Source organism: Prosopis cineraria, unplaced genomic scaffold, assembly GCF_029017545.1.
Source record: "Prosopis cineraria cultivar Desert tree isolate PC_DT_omini unplaced genomic scaffold, ASM2901754v1 PC10, whole genome shotgun sequence".
NCBI classification, from domain to species: domain Eukaryota; kingdom Viridiplantae; phylum Streptophyta; class Magnoliopsida; order Fabales; family Fabaceae; genus Prosopis; species Prosopis cineraria.
In genome coordinates, this window is record NW_026555341.1 from 29002946 (window position 1) to 29026500 (window position 23555).

General features: G+C 31.1%; 2 protein-coding genes across 2 annotated transcripts; both read right to left on the reverse strand.

Moving 5' to 3' along the window:
- Window positions 1–1982: 1982 nt before the first annotated feature.
- Window positions 1983–3503, reverse strand: LOC129322532 (ankyrin repeat-containing protein At5g02620-like). The gene is made up of 2 exons (XM_054968839.1): window positions 2852–3503; window positions 1983–2596 (listed from the first exon to the last, which is right to left on the reverse strand). The coding sequence occupies exons 1-2, from the start codon at window positions 3501–3503 to the stop codon at window positions 1983–1985; spliced, it is 1266 nt and encodes a 421-aa protein (XP_054824814.1).
- Window positions 3504–19274: 15771 nt separating this feature from the next.
- Window positions 19275–21946, reverse strand: LOC129322533 (ankyrin repeat-containing protein NPR4-like). The gene is made up of 3 exons (XM_054968840.1): window positions 21470–21946; window positions 20110–20589; window positions 19275–19874 (listed from the first exon to the last, which is right to left on the reverse strand). The coding sequence occupies exons 1-3, from the start codon at window positions 21944–21946 to the stop codon at window positions 19275–19277; spliced, it is 1557 nt and encodes a 518-aa protein (XP_054824815.1).
- Between the last annotated feature and the right edge of the window lie 1609 nt (window positions 21947–23555).

Here is a 23555-nt window from a genome sequence, read left to right on the forward strand (position 1 = left end):
TAAACATATATTATAGGAAAATTTTAAATTAAATATAAATTATTTAATATTTAAACTAGAAATGTTTTCACTTTAAATTAATTTTAATAAAAAATAATATTTTTATGAAAATAAAAAAATGTAATAGAAATGACATATTGGTGATGGAACAGTGCCATTCCATTCCCATAAGAGTGTCCATTCCTTTGTCGGAATGATGATTCTATCACATAAGATAAGGGATGGAATGGCTATGATATTCTTACAAAAAAAAAAACAAATCTAAAATGTTTTCTTGCAATGTTTTTACCAAGATTTGCTTCTTTAAACTCTGAATTTCGATCTACACTCATAAAGTACATGATAATACTTGCATTTTAGAAAATTGAGAGTTTAATTAGACCTCTGACATACTTTTCTACGTGTACTAATTAAAAAGACATTATATTAATACTTTAATTTATGATAAAAACTAAAATATATATTTAAGTTTAATATCTCGAAAGAAAGAGGAACAGAAAAATGAAACTTAATTAGTTTTACCTTAGACTAGGTCTTGTTTTTAACTTTGCTATTCTAAAGGAGTTATATGTTGAACGGCAACTTTTTAATATTGGTGAAATAAAGAACATCATCTAATTTCCATTAAAACGATTTCCCTTAATTATTTGACGTTTCACATGAAGATGCATGCGGAATAATAAAGCAATATAATATATAGAATCAAAATTGTTGAAGAAATACATTACTCAGGAAAACAAAATGATGGCACTCGAGGCAATGGCCAATCAAGAATAAAAGAAATTATAAAGCACATGCATACATATATTTTTACTCAAGGCAGTGAAAGATTAAGCTTCAATGTTGGGCAACTGTGTCATTCATTATAAGTTAACAAAAACACAATTAAATGAGTAAATTTGGTTAAAACTTAAAAGATAAAAATTTTGAAATTAATTTCAGAAACTTCAACAACTACAGGGCAAAAGGGATCAAAAAAATATTATAAACCAAACAAATTGAAATAATTTTATTTGACGAAAGTACACTAATGGAGAATGGCGTGTTTAATTTTGTGGTCAATAATAACATATACTAGCTGCAATTATATATAACAGAAATGCAAATACGTGAATAAGAGATGAAAAAAGTCTTGGAAATATTTTTGGGACATCTCATCATATGCTATCCAACAATTGCATGTCTTCCAATTGACGGTCAACAAATCCAGGATGAAACCATTCCACAAATTTATCTTTAGATTTTTCTTCATCATGCTGCGGCCCACCCGTCATCTCATTCTTGTAAAGCAGATAAATGAGAAAAGCAAAGGTAAAGAAGAAAGACAATGAAATAAGAAGAGTGACAACCGCAAGAGCTATGGAAGGACCCAAGGTAGCATATGTGGCTGTTCCAAATGCAACTATCATGAAGATCATTCCCAACATTGTCAGCACCATGGCTGCCAGGAATGTACCTCTCTCAACGATAGCAACATCTATTTGTCCCTCCACAGCTGACAGGAAAATCTGGAGAAAGACCGCGCAAGCAGAGAGAACAAAGGAGAGAGAGTCTGTTATTACAAATGCCCTAAAAGCTGCATTGTGCATCAACCGTCTTGTATGGTACCCCCAGGCAACGTAAATCCTGCTGCAAATGTTACTGTTGCTATCAGTGTGGCCACCAGAAGCAAGGTTTCTCTCACTCTCCCTTCGATTTTTGAGTTATGATGCTCATCCTCTTGTTTTACCTTGTCTCGTTCCTTGTTCTCATGTTTCTGCTTCTCAATTACCTCTGAATCACGTCTCTTCTGTTGTTCCTTCATTTTACCTTCCTCATTTATAACTCTCCTACCAAACCTTGCTCCAATTTCATGTTGAAGTTTTCGCAAGAAAAAATTCCGCAGCATGTAATAGGTATTTGTCATTTTCATTTTGAAAAAGAGAACCACCTATTAACTATTTCATAAAATATTGTGCTTATAGATTTTTATTATAAATTAGCTAGATGTTGTCATTGCTCGTTACCTTGGTTTGCAAAGCTGAAGGCACAACATTGCAAGCAACTTCAAGAGCAGTTTGGTTGTTTTTATTGAATGCCATCGTGTTTACTCTTCGGTTTGGTTCCAGAAGAGGATGAGATTGATTATGCTTTTGCCATTTGGGAGCATAAAGAGCAAGGTGGTGAAGGGGCGTGTTTCCATCTTCATCTTTCTCATTGTACATGTTGCTTAGATGTTCCTCTTTCAAAATCTCTCTTGATGCTTTACTACTGCAATCTTGTTCATAGGTCCTATCTCTCTTAAACCCAGCAATAGCATAATGAAGAGCATTGCAACCCTTGTGATCCACCAATTCTGAACAATCTGGACAACATTCTATTATCTTTCTCATGACATTATCAAATCCATGATATGCAGCAAGGTGAAGAGCTGTCCTTCCCTTATTGTCTCTCATGTATGCTGTGGCACCATGTTTTAATAACACCCCTATCACTTCAGGATTTCCAAGTATTACTGCCAAGTAAAGTGGCCTCCAACCATTGTCATCTGCTTCATTCACTATTGATGGTATTTTGAACATCAACTTCTCCAGTATTTCAATAATACCATCAACACCTATTATCATCCTTCATTAGCTTATCTTTTTTAAATCAAATTAAATCTCTTTCAATTTCATGTCCACATACAAGCATAAAACATTCCATTTAAATTACTACATCCCCAATCACTGATATCAACATCATCACTTAACACACACACACACACACACACAACCCTAATAATCAAGATATATATATATATATATAGTTCAAATAAAAATTTAATTATTATAAATGATAAAAATGCTAAAAGCATACAATGAAATAATACCTTTTTTTTCAATCTTCTCATAATGAATGAGAGCTGCATATAATGCTGTCCTGCCATTGGGGCCACTATGATTTGGTGAAATGCTATTCTCTAATATTATATACATTATTTTCTCATAGACTCTCTCAGCAGCAATATAAAGTGGAGTCTCCCCATCACTATTAGCAAAATATGGGTGATGTGGGTCTTCCTTTGTCAAGAAATCCACTACTTCCATGTGATTGTAACGTACTGCTTCATGCAAAGCTGTGTCCTTCTCATCATTTGTAGCCCTTATCAGTGTTTCCTTGGATCCATCTTCACTAGTGATAACTTTAGCACGTTGAATAATTATTTTCACAATTCCAGTATGCCCATACCTAGCTGCTATATGGAGGATAGTTTCATCCTTAGCGTTGGTCTTATTCAAAAGTACATGAAACATATCTAGAATTTCATTCACAAATGCCTCTGATACCTCAGAACATGTTAAGTGAATATGAAGGATTGTGTTTTTATTTGGAGTTAGCATGGACTCAATTTGGTCAGATGACTTTCCTCTAAACACATCAATTTCACTAGCCACGACAGCTCTATGGAATTCAACTTTCATACCTGTGATGTGCATAGAAACAGGTTCCATTAAAGTGATCACTTGGGAGAATTCTGTCATGCTAAATATCAAGGAAAAAAACCAGAATTTAGAATATAAAAATAAGAAAAACTAGAACTTGGAAAGTTGAAGTTGAGCTCGTTCTAGCTTTGCGAAACCGATTGTCATAATCAACGTCTGAATTTTCAATTGCACCACCAGAACAGCCATACTTTGCATCTTACTATAGCACCCAAATTCTTGATAATATAATATAATGTAGTTTTCATATGTTTTTCTTGTATTAAAAACAAAGGTGGGGGCAAACAAGCGGACAGAGAGAAACAGTTCTTTTTTCCTCAGAATGTGTTTGCAAAAGTTAAACTACTTTTGTCAATTTTCTTGAAATCCCCAAGAAATGAGAATATTTTATCAGATAATTATTTTCAATATAATATTAAAAAATAGAAAAACTAGATTTTATAGAAGGTACCCCATAGTGTGCCTTATATTAAAAATCAAAAAAAATATTTCTAGAAGGTGCCCTATAATAGAAACAGGAGGAGTACGGGTTTAAAAAATATGGTCAATGAACGAAAATCAATGCACCTTTTCTCCTTATCTTTCCTTTTTCTACAAGGTCATACGAACACTCGTTGGAGTTATAACTATAATTTAAGTGACCCAATTGAGGGATGCTTGGTTCAACTAGTTGAGATAGTTGAATTAACTTGTCTTGAAATTTTCAATTCAAGTATTGAGATATGTAGTCATGTTAAATAAATATATTAAAAGCATCCTTAAGATACCTATGAAGCTGATATTAGTAATAATATTTCCACACAATGAGGGTTTGAATTAGTCTAAAAGGAAGGTGGCAATAGCTCCAAGTTTTTTAGGATACTGAGCAATTAAATCAAGGAAAAAAAATTAAGTCACCCATCATGACCCATAACCATCATTCCCTTAACTTTTGTCAATTCAATATAAAAATTAGATAATCAAATATAACTTAATTAGAATGAAGTTTTGCTTCTTTTCGCTATTTGAAACTGATTCTCACTCAGTCAAGTGCCAAACCAAAGCAGTCACAACTAGCTTTTGTAACTTATAAGGATATCACCAAAATTCATAATAACGTAGTTTTAATTTCATATTTTTTCCCTAAATAAAACAGGTTTAAATAAGAAGATACGAGAATATATATACAAGTACGACGGAGATTAAAATAAAAAATAAAGCATTCTTCTAAACACACACGCGCGCATGCATCGCAAGATTGGAAACTAACTAAAACTTTTAAAGAGGATTTGTAAGTAACAAATACCTTAAAAGCAGTCGTTTGCCAAGCACAGTGAGAGAACAACTCCTTGCTGCTACTTCCCTCTGTTATAGCGTGGTAGTTTCAGAGTGGATCTATATATATATATATATATATATATATATAATGCAAAACAAAATAAAAAGAATTGATTCTTTGCATATGTGAGAAGAAAAGTAAGGAATAAAGAGAGATAATAGAGTGAGAAGAAGAACATGAAATCAGAGCGGTGGATAATACTCCCTCCATCCCAAAATCAAATTTAGAATGAATAATACTCCCTTGATCTGTCCTAATTTAGAAGATACTTTTTGAAAGATTCATCAACATCCCAATATATAAAATACTTTGACAAAAATAATGTTTCATTAATAATATTTTTCTAGTAGTATCCTTCCCATATACTCTCTTGTTAATATTCTTTTACAAATAGAGTATTAAATGAAGAATATTTTTAAAAGTTTATATTTTTTGAAAAGGTAAGGTTATAAATTGTATTAATAAATTTTATTAGTATGTGTGATTTTGTTTAAAAGTGTGTTATAAATTAGGAAGGAGGTGAATTAACATAATTTATCCACAGAAAAGCTTAAAATCTCTAAAAATAATTTAAACTAAATAAACATAATGTATATGTTTAAGTAAAAAAAATTCTTATTTAAAATGACGAAAATAAATAAGAGGTATTTTACTGAGTTTAAAAATAAAATTAAATAATTTCGAAATTTATAAGCTGTTTGAGAAAATCAATAGAGACGAATGGAATAGTGACTCTTTGGAAGAAATTTCACTAAAATTGTAGTATTGAATAAAAATACAAAGAAAAGAAAAGAAAACTCCACTGGCAAGTCTCGAAGAATAAAGGTTTGTTTTGGACCACTTCGAAGAATAAAGTTGAAGATCAGTAAAGAGAGAAAACAATAAAGAATAAATCTATGGATATAACCATATTACCTCTTTCGTACGTGGACATCACATAATTAATTTCATAAAAAAATTATACTTTCACAGGTGGAACTTTATCCGATTTTTACAAAGTGATTATTTTTTTAAAAAATAAATATTTAAAGTTTATACAAGGAAAGCAATGGGCCGGTTTGTGAAGGAATTTGGAGATCGAGGGCTGACAATATCCTACATATAACTTATAATATACTCAATAATGAGTAAATTTGTTAAAAATTAAGAAATTTTAAAATTATTTTCAAGACAATTCAACAACTACTACTGGCCAACAAGGAGAAAAAAAAATTATAAACCAATAAGCAAATTGAATAGTTATACGCTAATAGAGAATGAAGTGTTTAAATGTTCTTGTCAATGATGACAAATACATGCATGCTGGAACTATAAATGAAGTGAAAATTATAAGAGAAAAATGCAAAGACATAAAAAGAGATGAAAACTTCCTTAATATGTTTTTGGGACCTCTCATTGCTGTCCAACAATTGTAAGTCTTCCCCACTAAGGAAAGAATCTTCAGGGTGGAATGGCAAATCTTCAAGTTAAGCTCAATAAGCCAGCGCCTCTCGTAAAACAAATAAAAGAGAAAAGTAAAGGTAAAGAAAAAAGACAATATAATAAGAAGAAAGACCACAATAAGAACTTTGGAAGGACTCAAGATTGCGTATGTGCCTGTTCCAAATGTTACTGTCGCTATCAATGTGGCCACGACAAGCAAGATTGTCTCACTCTATTAACGAACTTTGAGCCATCATCCTTCTCTTGTTCCTTTTCTTATCCACTACTGAAATCACATTTCTTGCGTTGATCCTTCTTTTTAACATTCTTATTTATGAGTCGCCCAGCAAACCTTGCTCCAATAATTTTGTAATGTTTTCGCAAGGAAAAATCCTGTAACATGTAATAGGTAAAATGAACCACCAAGTAATTATTTAATAATGAGTTTTATTTACTGATACATTGTATAATCAATGAGTTTGTATATATTATGTTGATTGATTTTTAGTAAGTAGCTACACGTCACTTCTTGTTAGTAGTTACCTCGTGAAGTGGAAGGCAGAACACACCATCAAGCATCAAAGAGTAGTTTGGTTGTTTTATTGAATGCCATCATGTCCACTCTCGAGCATCATAAAAAATGCCTTCAAGTAGCGATTACGAAGTATCAACTTATAATATAAATTGTTGGATACATATTGAAAATTAAAATATTTTGTAATTAAAAAATAATATTGCGATACTTTATCGATACACATAAAAAAAATATCAATATCTAATACTGACATGATATGTCAAATAATTTAAAAAATTATTCCTTCATAATTTGTTACCTCATCTTGTGAAGTTGAAGACACATTTTCATAAGCAACATTAAGAGCAATTTGGTTGTTTTTTTGTTGAATGCCATCGTGTCCACCCCTGGGTGACATAAAAAAAAATGCCTTGATGTATTGATTATGAAGTATCTGACTCACAATCTAAAGTATTGAATACATATAAACAATTAAAATTATTTTTAATTAAAAAAATAATATTTTGAAACTTTACATATATGTATTGTAAAAAAATATGGACGCTTATCCATATCATATACGGTACAAACACCAATAAGTCAAATAATTTAAAATATCGGTCCTTCATAGTTGTTACCCATCATCTTGTAAAGTTGAAGACACACATTATCATAAGCAATATCAAGTGTCATTTGATTGTTTTTATTCAATGCCATCGTGTCATCTCTTGGGTGGCACAAAAAAATGCCTTGATGTATTGACTCAAAATCTAAAGAATCAAATATGTATTGAAAATTAAAAATAATTTTTAATTAAAAATAATATTATTATACTTTACAAATACTTATCGGAAAAATATGGGCGCATATCAATACGATACTGACATGAATATGTCAAACAATTTAAAGTATTAGTCCTTCATAATCGTTACCTCGTCTTGTAAAGTTGAAGATACATATTATCATATGCAACATCAACAGCAGTTAGGTTGTCTTTATTTAATCCGATCATGTCCACTCTGGTTGTCTAGTTAAAATTGGATGTTCTTTATAAAATATCCATGTGGGACCATAATGGCCCAGAAGGTGAAGGGGCATAGGTTGCTAAGTTTGTTCCTCATATCTAGAATCATTTTTGTAGCTTCTGGATCTCTAAGAAATAATTGGAATCTAATTCTCTCATGACCCTAACATTCTCACAATATGCTGCAAAATGAAGAGTCGTCCTTCTCTTGTTATTTCTCATGTGTATGCTGTGTGTTTCTATCATGCCTTAGCAACATCTCCACTACTTCAACATTATGATATTCATATATATACAATACATAATAATGCTACCAAGTGAAGTGGCACCTAACCATTTTCAACTGCTTCTTTCACTGCTGACGGTATTTTCCACACCAACTTCTCCAATGTTTCTGCAATACCAATTCATCTACCTTCATTAACTTCTTTTTTAAATCAAATTAAAGATCTTTCATTACAATTGATAATTAAAAACATTCCTGCCACGCTTTAATCACATGACCACATCATTCCATTTAAATTATTTCAAAAAAAACTTTATATATACGTGTTGTTATTTTTTTAATTAAAAACCAAATTTTTCTATGCATCGTCCCAAATTATTGTTATTTACATTGTCAGTTAATATATACCTAATAACCAAGATATTTTTATATTTGCATCCCCAATTAGATATTTTTATTTTTATCGTGAAATAATTATATTGATTTAAATTTGATAAATTTGGAAGAAACTGGGGAGGGAGTGAAAAAATAACTTAATTTTTTTGATATCTTATTTGCCATTTTAAACGAAAGCTAGCATACGAACATCAACTTTATAATATACTTGTAAAATAAAGAAAAACTCTTCGCTATCCACTGCTTTCTTTTATTTAAAAAAAAAACTGATGTGATGGTTATATGCAAAAAAAATGCAAAAGAAAATAAGAAAGAAGGTTTGTTACTTGTTTGAAGAGAAAAGTGATGTGATAAAGAGAGATAGTAGAGTAAAAAAAGAAGTTGAAATGAAAAGAGAGGGTAAAGAAGTAAAGAAAGTGAAGTAAAAGAAAAAGTAATAATTTTGTCCCACTCAAGCAGAAATAAAGAACAACGGAAATAAAAAAAATCTAGAATTCAAAATTAAGAAAAGTTGCATTACTCAGAAATCATAAATAATGCAAATTTCATCTTAGACGCAAAACATATATAGGCCAACGTCCTAGTTAATTAATTAAATAAAAGTTTGAAAAAAAAAAAGCATTTAAATTTGATGAGTGCAACCTTCTTCATCTTGTTAAATTTGCTGACGTCCATTAATGTTGATTGATTAAAAAAAAAAAGAATAAGAAGCAAACATAAAGTATAAAAATATTCACAAACTTTTTTTTCAAAAGCTTATGATATCTTTAACTTAACAATGTTACATGGTATCATTAAAAGCTCTATAGACTAGTACCCTAAGCTCTGACACAATCATAGATTATTCAATAACCTTGAATTCCTCAAAAGCTGTCTCCTCAATCTTGTCATTGGGTTTGTCCACTAGCTGATCGTGAAGTTGCTTCACAAGTTCCATGAATGGGTGGTGCAAAACAAGAGGCTTTTTGAGCACTGGCAACTTCTGTCAAAGTTTGAGAGAACTTAATCTTCGAACGCCCTAGGCTCACACCAGTTTCTAGGAAAGAGATATTTGTGCAAGTTTTGGAAATGTTGGGTGTTTTCTTCTATAATGTGGGAATGGGATGCTATTGGGCTGAGGATTTTCTGGGAATGCTTATGATTTTGAGATTGGTAAAGCCATATCTTGGGTTAGTTTGGGAAGTTTTACATGTGTGGATGAAGGCTTGTTTGAAGGTGCTTGAAGTGAAAGCAGTATCAGCATCACCGCTTGATATTGAAGAGAAGAAGGCATTGCTGATGGGAGAGAAATTAGGTGAAGAGGACTCTGATCAAAGCAAGCAGCAACTTCTAGTGGTCAACTTTTGAGGGTTCTAAGTGAAGATAATTCTAATTCTAACTGATTAGTAATGAAGAATTGTTAAATATGTTTAGTTCAGAAAAAATAAAAAGATTGAATTGATGATCATAACGCACATGTTCTTAAGAATTATGAGCAAAGGTCTAGTCTCTGTATAAAATAACTTGTTATATATATATATATATATATATATGTACAATATTATTTGTTTGTAGTGAATATTTATCTGCTTGTTAAGCTGTATGTAGTCCTTATTTTGTGAGTGCTAGCTAGACTAACTATTATAATTGAGAGTTTTTTTTTATTTTTTGGTAAAAAATAAAGATCTGGTTTGAATCTATGCCTCAATTCCTTGGATGTAAATTATACTGTTAGCAAAGTAATAGATGTTGATTCCATGTCTATATGTCTGTCTGGTTGAAATTTTTCAACAGTGGTATTCCATTCCAATGGGAATGTCCATTCCTGGTCGTCTGGGGAAATGATGATTCTATCACACAAGAGATGGAATGGCTATGATTCCTACAAGAACATTTAAAATGCTTTTTGGTCAGTTTTCACCAAGTTCTGTTTCTTTAAAACTCTGAATTTCTACACTCATAAGTGCATTATAATATTTAAAAAAATTAATCTTTTGATTCTTATACTTTCAATTCTATTGTAACCTAGTGCTTAAACTTTTACTTAGTATAGCTCAATCCTTATAATTTGACTTAATTATATCTCAATTTCTAAATTTTAAATCATTACAATCTAGCACATATAATTTTAGTCATTTAAAATATTATTAATCCTTAAGCTTTAATAATAACTTTATTCATTATAATTTTATTTTGTAAAATGAAGGACCAACATTTTAGATATATAAAATTATAAGGATTGAATTGCATCGAGTTAAAGTGTAGAGACTAAGTTTTAACTGCATAAAAACTATAGACATCAATAGTTTTCCCTTAAAACACTTGTGTACATTTACTCGAGGCAGTGAAAGAGGGCAATATTCAAGCTTCAAAATCGAGCAACTGTGTCATTCATGATCATGACGATTCTAAAATATAACTTATATATAAAAAAAAATGCAATTACTGATATTATTTTTGATTTACTCAATAAAAGTAGATTTGGTTAAAACATAAGAAATTTTAAAATTAATTTCAGAAAATTCAACTACTGCTGGACAACAGGGATCAAAAGTATTATAAATCAAGGAAATTGAAATTATTATTTGAGGAAGTACACGAATAGAGAGTGAAGTGTTTAATTTTCTGGTCAATGATGACATATACAGGCTAGAATATAGATGAAGTAAACATTTTAAGGGAAATGCATAGACATGAATTTATTATGATGAGGGTTCTGATGAGTGAAGATGATTCTAAGTGATTAGTAATGAAGAATTGTTAAGTATGTTTAGCTCAGTGAAAAATAAAAAGACTAAATTGATAATCATAATGCATATGTTCTTAAAAATTATGAGCAAGGTCCAGTCTCTATTGAAATAGCTTGTTATACATATGTTCTTTAAGAATTTGTGTGTTCAAAATGATTTACATGTACTATGTATGCTTGTTAAGCTGTTTGAGCATTAGGCCTTATTGTGTGAGTGCTAGACTACTATAAATACGAAAGCCTTTTTTAGAAAAAAAAATAAAAAGAAATAAAGCCCTGGTTTACACTCATGCCTCAAGTTGTTGGAGGCAAAATCCACTGTGGGGAAAGAAATAGATTGATATTGATTTCATCTGTGTGTATGTGTGTGGTTTCAACAGCGCTATTCCATTCGAATGAGAATGTCCATTAATGTCATTTTCTTGCCATCAATTATTGTTATATTTTGGCTCATTCAACATGGTGTAAATTTGATTAAATTACAAGATATCAAATTTTAAAATAACTATTGGACAAAAGGGATTGGCAATTAAAGAAACCACACATATGGAAATGTAACAACATAATTATTTCAAAAAGTACAGTAATTAAGAATGAAGTGCTTATTTTCAGGTCAACGATGACACAGTACCCGGGTTCTACACAGGATACATGAGATGTCAATGAAGAAAACATAATTACAAAAATTCAAAGACATGAATTGAAATTGAAAATATTTGATATGTTTTGGGGATCTTAAAAACTACATATCCAACAGTTGCACGTCTTCCGCTGCCACGATGGAACTGGAAGGATGAAAGACAGGTAAAATTGTTGTCTCAATCTCTTTATACATCTTACAAGAAACCTTTCATCGCTGTAAATCAGATAGAAGACAAAGGTGAAGCAAAATGACAGTGCAACAAGAAGAGTGACAATAGCGAGGCCCTTGGAAGGAACCGAGACAGTGTATGTGGCTGTTGCAAATGCTGCCATCATGAATACCATTCCCAACATTGTCAAAAGAAAGGCTGCTAACGAATGAACTTCTGTTTGAGATCGAAAAAAGTTTGAAGTGATCTTGGGAGGCTTCTAGCATGCTGAAAACCAGAAAAACTAAAATTTAGAATGTAAAAATAAGAAAAACTAGAATTTAGAATGAAGTTGAGAGCTTCTTCTAGCTATGTATGTGAAACTGATTCCCATTCAGTCAACATTTGAATTTTTGATTGTCACTACCAGGACCACAGCCTTTGCAAGTTACAATAGAATATCTAAATTCATGCTTAGGTCACATCCTGTATCATTCCCGTGAATTTAATTTAAAACTAGTGAGTGGCTTAAATACATTTATTCAATAAATGTCTTATGCAGTACGCTAACAATAATTTGATTTAATCGAATGATTGTCAAAGGTTTTGTCATATAATGTTTACAAAGTATCAAATCAAATTTTTAGAGAGGACAACATAAGTAAATATTGTTCTGATTTTGATGATTGTTATGAATTTTTGGAGGAAAATATTTTAATAATTTTCAAATATTAATGAAATGATACTTAAATTACTCACCAAATTTAAATCTCGTTCCTGCAGGGTAAGATCCATCCTGTGGTGATAAGGGGGAGTGTTATAAAATATTTTCAAGGTGTGAAAAACATGGCAAAATTCTTCATCATCTTCTTCTTCCCAAACTAAACTACATATGAATTGAGAATACTCGGACGTGCGCGACACCCTCAGCATCTCGATGAATCCTTTGCAGAATACTGCCAGAAGGTTCCTGAAGAACAGAGCATCTTGACTTCTGCATCATTACCAACCTAGTGAGTCCGTCGGCGCACCCATTGCCTTCACGGAAAACATGCTACACCCTTATCTGCCAGTCCGATGTTGTAAGCTCAAGAACCCGTCTTAGTTGCCAGACGGAAGAATCTTGTTGCTCCAACGCTTCGCTTCATCTTCTTTATCTCGGGACAGTTATAACATTGTGGGACTGCTTTCTGTGTAGACTTAATTCCATTTGCTTTTTCACGCCAACAAATTCCATATTTTAACCTCCGATAGATATCTCTATTTTTCTCTACTACTGGCTACACATCCGATATTAAAATTGCAATTCCTCCATCCAACCTCGAAGATCGACCTGGATTTAGACTTTGGAGGAGGAACTTTGATTCAAAGATGGCTGCAGAGAGTGCCACGCTGAAGAAGGAGACAATTGACGAGGAAGAGTCCATGAGAGAGCCCTGTGATTTTGATTTAGAGGCTCGTTCAGTGAGTGACGGGTGGCGGAGAAATGGAATGCTTGTTTATAGAATAGAATTGGGTGTGATGGCTAAAGTTTTGTATCCTTGTTTGGAAGAATTTTTTGTAAAAGGGAGTGGAATAGTTTGGGATGACCTTTCAAACAATCTTTAGCCATCCTAAATCCATTTTTTCTAACTCCCAAATAAGGATGGAATGGTCTGATATGAATAACATTAATTATTGTAAAATTATCCTTACCCTCTCACCTTTCACCTTAATACTAAAAATATAATTGTGTCTAATTCAAATATATTAATTTTATAATAATTTTTAAATAATTATTAAATAAAGTGGTTCATTTCTTTGATAAAACTTTCAGAACATGTTCTATTTTCTTTCACTCCACCCCATTCCATTCCATTAATGACCCTTTTTTTTTTATTTCATTATATACTCTCAAACAAACCTTACTTTCTTTCATTGTATGTAAATTCAAGTCAACTTGCTTGGTTGAACTAGTAAACTATTAAACCAGTATCTTGACCAATTTAATAAAATGCTTTCTTTATAATTGGTTTGATTACACTTTTGATTATTAACCCTTGACCTCTTGACCAGTTCAATAATTGATTCTCAGTACCTTGTTTTTTTGTTTTCTACTTTGGCACCAAGAAAAATTTATTATACAACACTCCCTCCCCAGATAAGATAGATCTAATGGTTCATGTGAGTACACTTCCCTGGCACTGCAGAAATGGCACAGGAGGTATCTGAATCCAAATTGTTGATATAATGTAACTTTCATATATTTTTCCCATATTAAAAACAGAAGTTAAAATAAGAACAAAAGTGGGAGCAAACAAGTGGACAGAGAGAAATGAGGCGTTGTTCTAAGCAAATATCAACATAACAAGATATGAAACTGCTAACTCCAACCTTAAAAAAAAAAAAAAACGGATCTAAACGAGGTTGTTGAATATCGCTGTGCATGTCATGTGCAAAGTACCTTAAAGACAGCCGTTTGCCGATCGAGCACAGATATACTCTCTGCTGTTTATCGTCTTCTGCAGAAAAGTTTGCCGCAGTTGTTTGATGAGAGACATAAGGCATTAATTATTGAATAAAAGATAAGTGTAGTACACTTCCTCTAAAAAGTGTGCTTGAGACTTGAGAAGTGTTTAATACAATTATTGAATCAATAATGCAACTAACAAGTGACATATGTACTTAGAAATTTAAATTTTTCCGAAAAATTAAATCACCCCTTGCACTTTTTTAATGGATCAAACACATACACCTTCACATATTTACACATAATTTTTTATTCAATGAGTTTAATTTGTATATGAGATAGTTGCAATTACTTGTTTCATTTTAGTTATTATCAAAAGAAAAATAATCATTGTTGCACTTGAAAATACAACATGGATGGCATGTGAGAGCAGAGATTCAAGACTTCAAAGTGAAACCAGTCGAATGAAAGTCGTTACCAAAATTTTAAGAAAAATCTTGAGAAATCATTTAAAGGAGATAAGAATGGTTTGCAAAATTAGAAAACAAGTTTAGGAGTCAATAGTGTGTGGTGAAGGTGTTAGATACCTCACAACACCCACTTGTGAAAACAATTATCTGAAGTTAATTGTGATAAATTAATATAATTTTAAAAGAATTTTAATTACCCTTTCTCATTCATGTGTAAGACATTAAAAATAATAAAAAATGAGAAAATAGTTATTTATTTACAAGGACAGATTTAACCTATGTAATATCATGAAAAATTAACCCTAATTAAGTTAAGTTAAATGAGGTTAATTAAATAAATTAATATTGTGTGTGGTTATAGAGAGCTAATGCATGTTTTGAGTTATGGTTTTAGTCTTAGGTTTGAATCTAGAGCAAACTTAGGACTCCCAAACCTCAAAGTTAGAGAAAAACAAGGAGAAGTGGCTTTGTCCCACATGCCGTGGCACATACATGAGATGCCGCATCGCACGAGTCACTAAAACGTAAAGCATGCCTCTTTGTACCATGTACCGCTATTGAAAAACCAATAGTCAAGCCCTTAATTATGAAAATGCCACCATGTTTTTTAAATAATGTTCACCTTAGAACTTGTGCAGAAAGTTATCCATTGATAGCAAAATTTGCACCAATGAATCAAAAAATTGCAAAGGAAAGCTGTAATTCCTTGTTTCATTCTATTGATTGTCAGAAAAATAATCATTACTCAAATTAAAATAATCAATAATACTTACTTTTTTGGGCTAGGACTATCACTTTGTATTTTAAATTGAGGTATTTTAATTACTTCATTGAAAATTATTAATGTTTTTAGAAAAGTTCCTAGGCATTTGAGAAGAATTATGATATTTTGAGTGATCTCATTATTATTTGCACATTTTAGGAGATTTTTTCTGTCATTTTTCCAAGAGAAAAAAAAGTGACGTGAAGGTGGTTGAAACTTGTCTTATGCAATTATTGAATGCATGCAATCGACAAATATTAAGTAGGGAGGATGATAAATAAGGACTTAAGAAAAATATCAAGGATTTATTAGAATTGAAATTTCAAGAAATTATGATTAAAATTAAACTCGAGGAATTCATAACTCAATAGCCTTTATTTTACATTAACTTTCTTATAAGGTCTTCAATTGTCATTTTCCCTGTTAAGAAAGTTAAACTTATGGAAAGTTAAATGACTGGTCCCTCTAATTTTGCCAAATTTAAACTGAGTTCATATACTCCCCAAGTGTAATGTGAATTGTCTTCCTCAAGCCGCATTTGCAAACGGTGAAGTTTATTAAAATATGAAGCCCAAGCCAAGTGGCTGTGGCATAATTATTGGCAGTCTGGGTTCCTAAAATATCATTCCAAAGTTTAATTTTTGAAAGTGTGTATGGAGAGCATCTCTTGGAATATGACAACTTCTTAAATGACACTTAAATTTTTTTAAAAATTAGTCTCATAATTGTCAGCTGTGGGGATATCTTGAGAAAAAAATATGGAGGCCAAACAATAAAGAAAAAAGAAGATGACATCTGAATATATTTTGGTAATAATTTAATAAAATATATGATAATGATCAATTCTAGGAAAAAAAAATATAGCAAGATATCATCTAGAATCTAAAGAAAAATTTATGCTTTGATAAAAAATAATTAAAATTAGGTAATCAAATGTACAAATAAATAAATATTTCGATAACTGCTGTTATTTTTTTTAGCAAAAAGTAAAATGGAAGATTATATTTAATATGAAAGCTTTCTACATTAGAAAAAGAAAAAACCTTGACAAACATTTATAAAATGAGATTATATTGTGTTAGGATGTGGTGAGTGACTTAACAATGTGGGACCACATTAGATAAAATTTATATGAGTAGAGCTTTGTTTAGGGTGTCTTTAATATGGAAAAATTGTGACTCATACTTGAGGCAAAGATTGTTAAGTTGTCTCAATATGGATAGGTTTTAAATTGATGTATGGGAAATCTTACCTCAGATAAAGTCAAGTTTAATAACTAATATATAATATTAAAAAAAACCAAAGACTTAAGACTTAAGGTTTTAAATTAAGATGGGCCAGGCGTCCATTCATTGTTCTTGCCTGCTTATCTTCTTCCCTTTTCTAGGTGTTCATTGCCCCATTCATTACACTCTTCTGCTAACAGTTATTACCAAGAAGAGACATAGTTTGTTAGAACATCACTTTGGTGGAGAATTGGGATTTAGATCCTTTCTTGCCAAAATTAATTCTCCTTTAGATAGGAAGGAAATTAAGGGGAAAAAAGAATGTTTTGAGGGAAAACTCCAAAAATAATAAAAAAATTATAATTTTTAAGAGTTTTTAATTTTCACCTAACATTCTCTTCTCTCTGTCCAAATGAAGCGAATAAGAATATCAATGAGTAGAGAGCGAGGAGAAAAGGGCAGTTTTGCTAAAAAGACACAGAGTACAAGCGCAGTTAGTTCATCACTTGCTGGACATCGAGGTTCCAAATTTGCTCGCATTTTAGCATCACAAAGGCCGGCTGAGGGGAATATGTTTGCAATTTCCAATTTTCCAACTTATGTTCTCAAGAACCTGAGATTTAACTTTTAGGATACCCTTCCATATACAAGAAGAACTGTAACATGCATGAAGAATTTCTGCAGAATCTTATCTCACATATTTGATTTTCACAGTGCCAAGAGAGAATAGGATAACACACATATAAATTGTGCTTCCCATGGAAATTTTTCATCATTCATCAATGAATTAATGTGGATCCAAACGAAGCATGATATCCCCTTAAAAATAAAAAGAAAAAAATAAAGTATGATACAGCTTGATATTCATTGAATGAGGTATGGGAGTGGGCAAAAATAAAAATAAAAACAGAGAGAGACAGAGAATGGTGTGGGTCAAAGCAAAATCTTGATAAGAATTAGGAAGGATAGATGCAGTTATTTCTGTTAGTATTGACTGAGGCCAGGCTCATAATACACTACAAAAGAAAAAAAACAGCATCACTAGAAGCTCCATACACTAATACTTTGACGCAGTCCTAGATTTCAACCTTGAATTCCTCAAAAGTTGTCTCCTCAACCTTGTCGCTGGGTTGATTTAGGGTGATGCAGATCAAGAGGCTTTCTGAGAATTGGCCAATTATGTCAAAGTCTGAGAGAAAAATTACATTTTTAAACACGCTTTGCTCACACCAGTTTCCGGGAGAGAGATATTTGTGCAAGTTTTGGAAATATTGGGTATGTTCTTCTAAAACAGGATTGTGATGCTCTTGAGTTGGGGATTTTTTCGGAATGCTTATGATTCTAAGATTTTATAAAGCCATATCTTGGGTTAGTCTGGGAAGTGCTTTTCATGTGTGGATGAAGGCATGCTTGAAGGTGCTTGAAGTGAAAGAAGTAGCAGCATCACCACTTGATATTGATGAGAAAGAGTTATTTCATATGGGAGAGAAATTAGGTGAAGAGTACTCAGATCAAAGCAAGAAGCAACTCCAAGTGGTCAACTTTTGAGGGTTCTGATGAGTAGTCAAGATGGTTCCAATAATTCTAAGTGATTGACTAGTAACGAAAAATTGTTAAGTATGTTTAGTTAAGGTAAAAAATAAAAAGACTAGATTGATGATCATAACGCATTTGTTTTTAAGAATTTTGAGCAAGGCCTAGTCTTTAAATAAAATAACTTGTTATATATACAGCCCTTAAGAATTATATATATTTGAATTTGTATGTACAAAATTATTTTGTGAGTGCTCGGCTTATTTTAAAAAAAAAAATAAAGCTCTAGTTTGATCTTATGCCTCTAATTGTTGGAGGCAAAAATCAAGCGTGGGGAAAGTAATAGATATCGTATAAGCCCGAAATTGAAAAGGAAAAAAAAAAACTTCTAAATTTTCAACCCCTACCGTAAGATTTTTTGGTTAGTGCGAATTACCGCCTCTAGTGTCCATTAATGTCATTTTATTGCCATCAATTATTGTTATATTTGGGTTTATTCAACATTCTGTAAATTTGATTGAATTAAAATATGCAAAATTTTAAAATAAATTCCAGAAAATTCAATAACTATCGGACAAAAGGGATTGGCAATTAAAGACCAAACAAATCGTATAAAATTAAAAACAAAAGATATGGAAAAGCAACAACATAATTATTTGAGGAAGTACACTAATTTAAAATGAAGTGTTTATTTTCAAGTCAACGACGACATACACAGGTTGGATACAGGACATATCATGTGATATGGATGAAGAAAAAATAATTACAAAAATACAAAGATGTGAATTGAAATTGAAAATATTTGATATGTTTTGGGATCTCATACACAATCTAACAGTTGCATGTCTTCCCTTAGAGAGTCATCAAATTTAAAAAAGGGCAATGATCTCCTTCCACGCCCTCTCTCACGCTCTCTCTCAAGGTCTGTATACCATTTATAAATTGACCTTTCATTCCTGTAAACCAAATAAAAGAGAAAGGTGATGAAGAAAGACAATGCAATAAGAAGAGTGGCAATAGCAACGCCTTTGGAAGGAGCCAAGACAGTGTATGTGGCTGTCGCAAATGCTGCTATTAAGAATACCATTCCCAACATTGTCCAGTAAGGCTGCTAGGAACGAATTTCTGTTTGAGACAGAGAAAAATTCATTTCTCTCCACAAATGATGAGAAAATTTGGAGAAAGACAGCAGAGGCAGATAGAACAAAGGAAAGAGAATCTGTCACCACAAATGCCTTAAAAGTAGCATTATGCATTAACATGGGAGAGCCCTTGTTTTTAACATCTTGTATAGTACCCCCAGGCAACGTAAATCCTGCTGCAAATGTTACTGTTGCTATCAGTGTGGCAACTACAAGCAAGGTTTGTCTCACTCTGCCTTGAATTTTTGACTCGTCATCTTCCTCTTGTTCCTTTTTCTCCTGTTTCTGCGTTTCTATCACTGCTGGATCATGTCTCTTCTGTTGTTTCTTCTTTTTAACATTCTTATTTATGACTCTCCCACCAAACCTTGCTCTAATACCGTGTTGAAGTTCTCGCAAGAAAATATTCTACAACATGTAACAGGTATTTGTCATTTTCATTTTGAAAAAGAGAATCGCCTGTTAGTTATTCAATAATGAGTAGCATTTACTAATGTATTATTTAATCAATGAATTATATATTGTATTTAATTATTTTTAGTAAGTAGGTACATGTTGTCATTGCTTGTTACCTCAAGCTATGAAGTTGAAGGCACAATATCAGAAGCAACATCGAGAGCAGTTTGATTGTTTTATTGAATGCCATCGTATCTATCCTTGAGTTTTCTTTCAGAAGAGGATGAGAATGATATTCTTTCCATGTGGAAGCATAACGGGCAAGGAGATGAAGAGGCGTGTTGCCTTCATTGTCTTTCTCATTGTGCACGTTTCTTAGTTGTTGTTCTTTCACAATTATGTTTGCAGCCATTGATCTTCCACTGAGTTTGTCTCCCTCAAGACTTGTAGCATAATAAAGAGCATTGCGGCCCTTGTGATCCACCAACTCTGAACAATCTGGACAATATTTTATTATCTTTCTCATGACTGTACCATTTCCACAATACGCAGCAAAGTGAAGAGCCGTCCTTCCCTTGTTGTCTCTCATGTATGCTGTGTTTCTATCTTGCTCTAACAACACTTTTGTCAAGACATTGTCATCCCGTTCATCTAATGTTGCTAAGTGAAGTGGCACCCATCCATTTTCATCTGCTTCTTTCACCACTGACAGTATTTTTTGCAGCAACTTCTCCAATGCTTCTGTAACACCAATTCATCAACCTTTATTAACTTCTTTTTTTTAAAAAAAATCAAATTAAATATCTTTCAATTGCAGTTGCTTATTCAAAACATGCCTCTTATACTTCAATTTTTTTGAAAAATGTAAAAAAAAAAATGACCACAACATTCCATTTAAATTATTAAAAAAAAAAAACAAGATATGTACATATTATTAATTTTTTTTAGGATAATACAACTTTTAAGCCTCTCAATTTTATCTCAATTATTGATTTAATCTCTCTAGTTTAATTTTTTATTGCTTTAGTAAATTTATTTTAATTATCAATTTGATTGTTACAATTTAAAAAGGAGTTTCACCATTAAAAGTTGTTGACATGAATAATAGAATATTAATAGAAACTTTAGAAATTAATGAAAAAAAATATAATTATTTAGGTAGGGAAAAAATTGACTCTAAAATTTTGAAAACAAGCCATTAAATTATATTAATTTGAGGGCTAATTTGTTTCCATTTAGCTGCACACACATATATGTGCCAAGCCATTACTAATATATATTTTACATATTAGATTATTTTAAGAGTCAATTTATATTTTAAAACATAAAGAACTCATATGATAAATATTTAAAAAAAAATAAGAGACTAAATTGATAAAAATTAAATAAGAACTAAATTGATAATTGACAAACTTGAGAAATTAAAAATTACAATATCCCTAATTTTTTTTATAAAAATAAAATTTTTATATGCATCCCCAAATCATTGATATTAACATTGTCACTTAATATAGCTGATAAATAAGACACTTTTATATACAAATCAAATAAAAATTTAATTTTTATAAATGATAAAGTGTGAAAGAAAGCATATAATGTGTATATACCTTTTTTCTTCCCAACTTCTCCAAATGAATAATAGCTGCATGTAATGCTGTTCTCCCGTTGGGGCCTTTATGATTTGGTGAATTGCTTTTTTCCAATATTGTATGTATTACTTTATAGTAGCTTCTCTGAGCAGCAATATAAAGTGGAGTCTCCCCATCATTATTTTCAAAATATGGGTGATTTGGATCTTCATTTATCAACAACTCCACTATTTCTTTATGATTATAACGCACTGCTTCATGTAGGGCTGTGTCCTTCTTATCATTTGTAGCCCTTACAAGTGTTTTCTTAATTTCATCTTCACCAGGGGTAGCTTCATTAACATATTTAATAATTATTTTCACTATTTCAGTATGTCCATACCTGACTGCTATATGAAGGATGGTTTCATCCTTAGCATTAGCCTTCATCAAAAGTGCAGGGTACATATTTAGAGTCCCATCCACAAATTCTTTCAATGCCTCATGACATGTCATCAGGTGAACATGAAGGATTGTGTTTTTATTTGGAGTTAGAATAGACTCAATTTGGTTATCCTTTTCCCTAAACACATCAATTTTACCCTCTACGGCATCTCTAAGAATTCAAGTTCCATGCATGTGATGTGGATAGAGACATGTTCGATTGAAGTGATCACTTGGGAGGTTTCTGGCATGCTGAAAGATCAGAGAAAACCAGAATTTAGAATGCAAAAAAAAAAAAAAAAGAAAGAAAAAACTATGCGAAAGTGAGTCAACATATGAATTTCAATTGTCACTGCCAGAACAGCCATACTTTGTAGTTGATAATGTAATTTTCATATGTTTTTCCGATTTTAACAAAAAATTTCAAAGAATAAAAAAAATCACATGAATAAAATTTCAAAACTTTGTAAAATTAATCATCACTAATTAAAAAAATCACATGTATATCAAGATTTGATTGGAGAACTGGACCTGATGGATATCACGTGAAAAGTAAAAGTGAAGCTAAAATATGTAAAAAATAAAGCAAAAATAAATAAACAAATAAAAGTAGTGGTTGAAATTTAAAAGTTGTCTTGTCTCTAACACAATTATTGAATACATGCAATTGACAAATATTAAGAAAATTAATTTTTTGGAAAATTAAATGACCGGACCGTCTAATTTTGCCAAATTTTAAAATCAGGCGACATACTTCAAAATTTTGAATATATTTTCCCTGTTAAATCCATTGCTCTCTGGATTTAGTCATTTAAAGTGTTTTTTGTCTTTTGCAATTAGCTGCACTTGTTGCATTTTAAAGATTTTAAAGATTCAATCCAAAATTTTGCACTTGTTGCATTTTAAAGATTTTAAAGATTTTGCACTTGTTGCATTTTGACAACATTTAAAGATTCAATCCAAAATCATATACTTGATGTTTAAAATTTAATAAATTAATATCGAAATTCTATTAATAAATAAGAGACTAATTAAAAAATTGAAAATTGTATATTTTTTGGTTAAAATTTCAATAACTTGACCAAACATTATAGGTAATTACTGGCCTTTTGTTTTTTTCTTTTTTTTTTTTAAAGCAAAGTGGTTGGACTTGTTAAAACGATGACCACGGGTTGATTTATTATTGAGTAAAATATACTACCGACCCCCATCTTTAAATTAATAAACATCCTTTTTACTTTAAAAATTTAGATAAATCTCCTTTAAAATTAAATTGCACGTTGCATAAACCTTCCTTGTATGGTTGATATTTGATTTTAATCTATGCCACCATTAGTTGGCAGTTAAGTTTTACTTTCAAACTTGCATTTTCACCAAAATACCCCTATTTAACATCAAAATTATCTAAACATTTAAATTAAAAAATATTTATTATACAACAACAAAATATAACACATACATTTTCAAATTTTTATGGGAAAATATATCTACAGTTTATTTTATTTTAATTGAGCCTTCATAGTTTAATCAATTAATTTTTTTGATACCTAAAAAATTAAAATCCTTTCATTTTTTTCCTTAAAAAAAACAAGATCAAGAACTTTTATATTTTTATTAAATGATTATATGACTTTAAAATTAATTACATATTTTTATAACTCAAAATTTTTATACTTGTAGA